At 52.5% G+C, this 7,945-nt stretch overlaps 1 protein-coding gene across 5 annotated transcripts; it reads left to right on the top strand.

Annotated features, from left to right (window-relative positions):
- Positions 1–215: 215 nt before the first annotated feature.
- On the top strand, positions 216–4,332 carry ZWINT (ZW10 interacting kinetochore protein). 5 transcript variants are annotated; one of them, XM_014538752.1, is made up of 9 exons: positions 216–347; positions 1,179–1,269; positions 1,436–1,559; positions 2,194–2,360; positions 2,479–2,535; positions 3,116–3,258; positions 3,338–3,515; positions 3,606–3,687; positions 4,240–4,332. In XM_014538752.1, exons 1-8 carry the CDS (start codon positions 301–303, stop codon positions 3,645–3,647), a joined length of 849 nt encoding a protein of 282 aa, XP_014394238.1. In that variant the 5' UTR covers positions 216–300; the 3' UTR covers positions 3,648–3,687; positions 4,240–4,332. The 5 variants fall into 5 exon arrangements, with proteins under 5 accessions (XP_014394238.1, XP_014394241.1, XP_014394240.1 ...); XM_014538755.1 differs by lacking the exon at positions 3,116–3,258 and having other exon boundaries at positions 3,375–3,515; XM_014538754.1 differs by lacking the exon at positions 3,606–3,687.
- The last annotated feature ends 3,613 nt before the right edge of the window (positions 4,333–7,945 follow it).

The raw sequence follows: 7,945 nt of genomic DNA, 5'->3' as shown, positions 1-7,945 counted from the left end.
CCCTCCGCAAAGCGTAAGATGAATTAAAGCACCACCTCCAGGCTCCAGCACCGCCTACAGGCTAGTGCGCAAGCGCAGAACTTCTGCGCGCCCGCCACGACCAGCTCTAACTGCGCCTGCGCCAAACAGCGCGGCGCGCCAACGCGCGAGTAAGCGCCTGCCAATCAGAGCGCACGGTGCTCCTTGATCCCGCCCACTAACCGGGCAACCAATCGCCTGTCCCGGCGCGCTGTTGGCGGTGGGTCCAAAGCAAAAAGAGTTCCGAGGAGGGGATCCGGCTGAAAGGCTGCGCTGGGAAGGATGGAGGCGGCGGAGACCGAGACCGAGGCCGAGGCTGCAGCCGTAGAGTGAGTGTCTGCCGCCAGGTGCCAGCCAGGGGCGGGCCGTGGTGTATGTTGCCGGTCCCCGAGGACGGGTGACCGTTTCCTGGACCCCGCGGGGAAGTGATCCTGACCCCAGACCTTAGTCTCAGGTTCTAGAGATGCCTTGTCTCCAAGATGCGGGCCCATGAGGGACTGCCCGTCACTCCCCGTTTGCTCGCCTCCCGGGGGTGTGCCAGGAAAGGGGACGGTTTCACCCTGCCCCTCCACCTTCCTGGCGGGCTGCACCGCCCTCACAGTGGGCTTTCCGCCTGCAGGAGACACCCTGGGAGGGCTGTTTCATTTCCGTCTCGCCTGTCCCACCGCCTCTCCCACTGGGTTGTTTGATCTTGATCCCCGCCTCCCAGCGGGCCGGACCGCTCCAGCCCCCAACAAGGAAGAACCTGTGCCTCGGCATCTAGCCCGGTCCCGAGCCCCTCCCCAAGTATTCTACGATTCTACCCCACGGGGGCTCTCTGCCTGGAGGGCACCCCACTGCCCATCAGTTCTGCCTTACTTTCCCTTTCCCAGTACATTTCCCTGGACTCTAATGGTTTCTCTTCAGCGGGACACTCCCCACCCTACACTCCTTATTCCCTTTTGCTCTGCTTATTTTTGCGCATGGTCCTTATTCCTTTCATATGTCCTCCATATGCACACACCATTCCGGGTCGCAGAGGGCCCTTTAGGCCGGTGTACAGATGCTGGTCAGAGGAGACTCTCGGCATTGGTCCATGTATCTACGTGTGCACAGAAGTTCTCCAGATCCAGCCCCCCAGGCAGCAGCCTGCAGTTTCCCCTGTGTCCTTGCCCCTGCAGGGCCCTGGCCAAGCTGGCAAACATCCTGGAGCCTATAGGCCTGCAGGAGGAGGCGGAGGTGCCCGGACAGATCCTGGCTGAGTTTGTGATGGTATGTTCAAGATGGTAGCCAGTTTTTCAGAAGCCGGGGACTGCTCCTGGCTTCTTCTGCTGAGATGCTGGGCAGCACTGATAGTGAGCAGACTGGAAGGCAGCCTTGTTGGCCTATGGTGCAAGGAGGTAAGGATGTCCCCTGCCTCTCTCCTCCCTCTGAACAGGATTCCCGAAAGAAGGACAAGCTGCTCTGCAGCCAGCTTCAGGTAGTGGACTTCCTGCAGAACTTTTTGGCTCAGGAGGACATTGTCCAGGGCCTGGACCCCTTGGCTTCTGAAGACAGGAGCCGTGAGTAGTCACGAGGTTGGGAGAGGGCCTGCCTTGAGTGGGTGTGGGGAGCCAGCAAGGCCATGGCATACTCAGCCCCAGGGCGCCTTATGTGCCATGCCAGCTCAGCCTGGTTCAGTGACCCTGAGTGGGGCGGGGGAAGGATTGAGAAAAGACAGACAAGAGAATGAAAGCTGGGTCTCGGCGGGACGCTGCTCCCTGATGAGGAGACAGCGCCAGCACCCACAAGCCGTGTCTTTATTTTATAGCAGATGCCACAAGGCAAAGTAGGGGCGTGATCACGTTGTTTACAGCATTCTCGTGAGTTTCAACCTCACTCAACTACATGCACCCGAACTCTATCACAAGGCACGTGGGGCTACGTGTTTGGACCATAGGTTCAAGCTTACAACCACAGCCGTTGGCTATGATTGTGCTGGGAGGGCCCTGCCCTCCAGCTGGGACTTGCACGTGGCAATGAGAGGACCATGTCCTTTCATTAGTCTGAAGCTTGAACCTGGCCAAAACATCGTAACTGCGTCCCACAAGTGGGGAAGGAAGGGAGCTGTGTAGCTGGTGGAAAGACCGAGGCCCCAGTATTTCAGGCTAGCAGGCCAGCCTTCACTCAAGTTCTCATTCTGGTGGCTCATCTCAGGACAGAAGGCAATTGCAGCCAAGGAGCAATGGAAAGAGCTGAAGGCTACCTACCAAGAACATGTGGAGGCCATCTCAAGGGCCCTGATCCAGGCCATGCCCAAGATGGAGGAGGCCCAAAGGAAGCAGGCACAGCTCCGGGAGGCCCTTGAGCAGCTCCAGGCCAAGGTGCGCCCAGCGTGAGGGGAGGGAAGGACATTCAGAGAGGAGGAGGGAAAGGGCGAGCATGCAACCAGAAAAATAAACTCTTTCTCCTCTTGTCCCCCCATCCTTCGCCTACTGGCAGAAGCAAGTAGCCATGGAGAAACTCAGAACAGCCCAGAAGCAGTGGAAGCTGCAACAGGTGCGTCCATCCCCCTAAGAAAATATCCTTTTCTCTCACCATGCTATCGCATGGACTGAGTGCTCTGCCAGGAAAACCTCATCTCCTTTCTTTCTGTGAGGCATTATAGTATGTATAGGTACCAGCATGGACTTGAGTCCTAGCATCACTATTTACAACTGCATGACCTTGGGCAGTCACCTCACTTTCTGTGCTTGTTTCTTCATCTATGAAATGAAGGCAATATTAGCACCTACCCTAAAAAGTCAAGTTGTTCAGATGATTAAGCAACTAATACAGTGGGGCCTTGACTTACGAGTGTCCCCGACTAACGAGTTTTTTGAGATACCAGCTGTCTCTCAGCCGATTTTTTGCATTGAGTTGATAGAGTAATTTGAGTTAACGAGCTCCTTAATGAGCTCGGTCTCGGAACAATTAAACTCGTAAGTCAAGGCCCCACTGTATAGCAAGTGCTTAAAATGTGCCTGGCACATAGCAGACTGAGTGAGTGTTACCCTGTTTGTGCCGTCTAGGCTGAAGGGGGTAGGGCAGAGGCTGTTCAGCATCTGATGAGCCACGTCTGCATTCTCACTTATGGTAGGAGAAGCGTCTACAGCACTTAGCAGAAGTTTCTGCAGAGGTGAGGCAGCGTCAGGCAGGAACTCAGCAGGAGCTTGAGCAGCTGTATCAGGAGCTTGGAACCTTGAAGCAGCAAGCAGGGCAGGAGCGGGACAAGCTGCAGAGGTGAGACGGGGCACATGGGCTGCAGGCTCGGGGTGGTCCAGCTGAAGCTCCTCCCTTCACACCCAGCTCTTTCTTCCAGGCACCAGACCTTCCTTCAACTGCTATACACCTTGCAGGGTCAGCTGCAGTCCCCTGAGACAGAGGCAGAGCTACCACAAGACTTGGGTCTTCCTGAGGATAAGTCCCAGCTGCTGACCCAATCCCGGGAGCAGACCAGAGGGGATACCATGGGAAGAGATGGAAGTGTGTCCTCCAAGGTGTGTGAGAAATGGGACAAATGGACATGGAGGCAGGGAGAGAATCTGGGAGAAGGGGCTTAGGCACTGCTCAGACCATGTCTCCCCAAGGGTGAGGGCCTAGCTCCTGCTGGAGTTGCAAGCTTGCCATGACTTCCTGGGGACAGCAACATGGGAAAGGACCCTAGATTAGGTAGGACTCCAACCCAGGGCCTTGTGTTTCTGGACTTCAGGAGTGGAAGGAGGGAGGGCCTCTGGTTTACCTCTCTATGAGGAGCTCGACTGTTCATGGTGTTGTAGAAAGTGGGGAGGAACAAGGAGTTTATCTTATGGTTGAAGCACCTCACCCCCATGCCCAGCCGACCCTGGCCTAACCCCTCTCTTACTCTTCCCCAACCCTCTTGCCCCCCCTCATTGCAGGTAGACTGAGCTTCTGAGTACAGCCTGATTTCTGACCAAGACCCAGGTTGGGGCAGGTTCTGGATTCTGTTGATTAAAAGCCTTGAGCTCTCAGCTGCCTGTTTGTCTATTTGTCTTCATATGTTAGAAGAACCACATTCAGAAGCCAACAACATGACAAGTCCTGGAACTGGTGTGAATTTAGAGGGTGCAAATGGGTAGGGGGCTCTGGCCTGGGGCCTCAGGAGTTGCTTGTTCAAATCAATATGATGCCCCCATGCCCAGCCGACCCTGGCCTAACCCCTCTCTTACTCTTCCCCAACCCTCTTGCCCCCCCTCATTGCAGGTAGACTGAGCTTCTGAGTACAGCCTGATTTCTGACCAAGACCCAGGTGGGGGCAGGCTCTCGATTCTGTTGATTAAAAGCCTTGAGCTCTCAGCTCCCTGTTTGTCTATTTGTCTTCATATGTTAGTGGGAAGAACCACATTCAAAAGCCAACAACATGACAAGTGCTGGAACTGGTGTGAATTTAGAGGGTGCAAATGGGTAGGGGGCTCTGGCCTGGGGCCTCAGGAGTTGCTTGTTCAAATCAATATGATGCAAACATGCTGAGCTTAATCCAGGGAGGAGGAGAATGCTTTAGGCAGGTGGTTAGATATGGGAAGAGAACTTTAATCACTGATCTAAATGTTTTTTGAAGCCCTGCTATGCGCCAGCCCTCCTGCTGTGAACTGGAGCTACCAGTCCCTGGCCCTGTGGAACATAATGAGCATGAACAAGTAAACAGGTCAATAAGATGATTTCAGAGTGTGGTAAAACAGGGTAGCAAACTAAAACAGTAATATGATAAAGTGCAGTACGGAGAGAGTATAGAGGATGATGTATCTATCTGTACCGGCCTGTGTCTGTGTGAGTTAGCATTTCCATTTGTATGTATGTGTGCCTGTATCTGTTTTTTTGTTGTTTTAAATTACGGTTCACATTCAGTATTATTCTGTATACGTTTCATATGTACATCAGGGTGGTTAGACAATCTTGTCCCTCCCGTGGCTGGCCAGGCCGAGGGACCCCATCTGTGCACAAATTCATGCACCGGGCCTCTAGTCCTATATAATAAGAGCCTACTATGGAAATTGTCCCGTTGGGCGGTGGTTCCACCAGGAGTTCGACCAGGAGAGTGGGAGTTTGACCGCTTGCTATGACATGCGCTGACCACCAGGGGGTGGCACGGAACATGACAGGCGTCGGCAACTAGGCGCTGGTAGTGTGGCAGTGGAGATGCTGCCGGCCCTAATGGTCCTTGACGAGCGCAGGACTGTGGCTGGATAGTGGAGCAGGTGAGCAGGAGGCTCCAGGCCAGGGCGGAGTGGGGGGGGGCTAATCACCCCACTGATCACCCCACAGACAGCGACCAGCGGTGGCGGCAGAGGGCGGGGCTGCCACCTGACTATATAATAAGAGCCTAATATGCAAATTGTCCCCTTGAGCGGTGGTCCCACCAGGAGTTCCACCAGGAGAGTGGGAGTTTGACTGCTCGCTATGACATGCACTGACCACCAGGGGGTGGCACGGAACATGGCAGGCGTCGGCAACTTGGCGCTGGTAGTGTGGCAGTGGAGGTGCTGCCGGCCCCAATGGGCCTTGACGAGCGCGGGACTGAGGCTGGATAGTGGAGCAGGTGAGCAGGAGGCTCCAGGCCAAGGCGAAGTGGGGGGCTAATCACCCCACAGACAGCGACCAGCGGCGGCGGCAGAGGGCGGGGCTGCCACCTGGCTCCCAGGCGCTGAGGGAGAAAGGGCAAATAGCAATATTGAAATATTTCTTCTAATTATCTCCCTTTCAATGTGCACGAATCCATGCACCGGGCCACTAGTTACAATATAATTGTGTTTGTTGCTTTCAGTCTCCATTCCTCTGTGTATCTGTTGCTGGGTATGTAGACATTGGGGGGCACTGCTGTATGTGAGAGAGATTGCATTCATGATAGGGTGTGTGGGAACTGCTGTCTAAGAGAAAGCTAGTGGAAAACTCCATTTGTGTGAGAAAGACTGACATTCTTTTGAGGAAGACACGTGATCCTTTGTTTTAGGTGAGAGTTTCAAGAAATGTTGGTTCCTCTTCTATCTCAAACTGATGCCTTCTTTCAGGTGGCAGTTGAGATCCGTGAGCACGCTGATGGTTTGCTTTGCTTTTCTGAGGTGTCCCTAATTTTCCCTCATATTGTTGTTGTTGTTTTTTTCCGTATGCTGGCCCCATTGTTTATGTATGAAATAGGACAGATGTCAGAGGTCCTTGAGGGTCTGCGCACATGACTGACCAAGGGGGTCAGTGAGGATTGAGGATACTCCTTTAGGGAGCACACAAATACCCAGAGAGCCTTCCTCAGACTACCCATGTCTCTCCCCCCCACCTCCCCCAACGGAAAACTCCATTTGTGTGAGAAAGACTTACATTCTTTTGAGGAAGACACGTGATCCTTTGTTTTGGGTGAGAGTTTCAAGAAATGTTGGTTCCTCTTCTATCTCAAACTGATGCCTTTTCTCAGGTGGCAGTTGAGATCCGTGAGCACGCTGATGGTTTGCTTTGCTTTTCTGAGGTGTCCCTAATTTTCCCTCATATTGTTGTTTTTTTTCTGTATGCTGGCCCCATTGTTTATGTATGAATTAGGACAGATGTCAGAGGTCTTTGAGGGTCTGCATCATGACTGACCAAGGGGGTCAGTGAGGGTTGAGAATACTCCTTTAGGGAGCACACAAATACTCAGAGAGCCTTCCTCAGACTACCCGTGTCTCCCCCCCCTCCCCCCAACCCTCCGCATGATCCCTGCTGTAGCTCTCTAAGAGCACCTCAAATACTCAGTCCTATCCTTCCCTCTCTTCCTACTGGGTAGGCTCCTCTATCCCTGCAGTCTGGCTTATTTTTCTAGCCTCATATACTCTGAATTTTTGCCGTACAAACTAGAGAGCTGGAATTTTTCCACCCTGGGAAAGGAGTGTATGCCAAAGGACACCGGGCCATGGTTTGGATGCTGTGGAGTATCCCATTCTTGCATACATGGTGGCTGACAAAGTCAGCAGGGCAGGGAAGACTCCCATGGAGCTCACCAGGCTGGGGTGAAGGATTCTAACCTGAAATACTCGAAGCCAGGGGACAGGGGAGGACACTAGACAAATGTATAGTAATCAAACTTAGAAGTCTGCAAAACTGCTGGGAACTAGGATTCTCTTTGGGAGTACGGAATGAGTCAGTTCACAGTGAGGCCATAGAGCAGTGGTTCTCAACCTTCCTAATGCCGTGACCCTTTAATACAGTTCCTCATGTTGTGGTGACCCCCAACCATAAAATTATTTTTGTTGCTACTTCATAACTGTAATTTTGCTACTTTTAGGAATCATAATGTAAATATCTGATATGCAGGATGTATTTAGGCGACCCCTGTGAACAGGTTGTTTGACCTCCAAAGGGGTTGCGACCCACAGGTTGAGAACCGCTGCCATAGAGGAGAGGAGGATTGAAACTGTTTTGTTCAAATCCCTTGAATTGCCCATGTTGCTGGAGCCTTGAGTTGGACAGAAGTGTCTTGACTGACAAGCTAAGGAATTAGGATTTATTTTCAGATAGAAATCAGATTTCAGCTTCTAGCTGTTCTCACTCCCCTGAGTTCCCCTAAAGATTCTCCTTTTCCTCTTCATTGACATTTGCACAGATAGACAGACATATGCAAGAAGGGAGCCTACCCTTGGGAAATTGTGATCTCGAACACAGACGTGCAGATGTGGAGACGTGTGAGTCCATAGTGGTTGCTGAAAAAGCCTGCTGCCTGGCAAAGATTTTCTCTCCCTCTTTTCCATATAAAGGAGGGACACAGAAACCAGTGAAGAATAAAGGGGGATGGAGACCAGCCCGTGCATCAACACAGTCAAGACACTGTTGCTATTATGACTGGACTGTATCCAAGTAGATGGGGACAGAAATGATATACTACGTCCAAGCCTGGCTTATGAAATCCACACATCTCTATTTTTCTCTGACTTCTGGCTAAATGGAGAGG

This window comes from Myotis brandtii, unplaced genomic scaffold, assembly GCF_000412655.1.
Source record: "Myotis brandtii unplaced genomic scaffold, ASM41265v1 scaffold196, whole genome shotgun sequence".
Taxonomy (NCBI): Eukaryota; Metazoa; Chordata; class Mammalia; order Chiroptera; family Vespertilionidae; genus Myotis; species Myotis brandtii.
This window is presented reverse-complemented; position numbering and strand designations above follow the sequence as displayed.

What these genes read in the sequence shown, in the direction of transcription:
- ZWINT (XM_014538752.1), top strand. Translation starts at nt 301, where the DNA reads ATGGAGGCGGCGGAGACCGAGACCGAGGCCGAGGCTGCAGCCGTAGA. An exon ending in TCCTGGCTGAGTTTGTGATG is followed by an intron (nt 1,270 to 1,435) that starts GTATGTTCAAGA and finishes CCCTCTGAACAG; the next exon opens with GATTCCCGAAAGAAGGACAA. An exon ending in TTGAGCAGCTCCAGGCCAAG is followed by an intron (nt 2,361 to 2,478) that starts GTGCGCCCAGCG and finishes GCCTACTGGCAG; the next exon opens with AAGCAAGTAGCCATGGAGAA.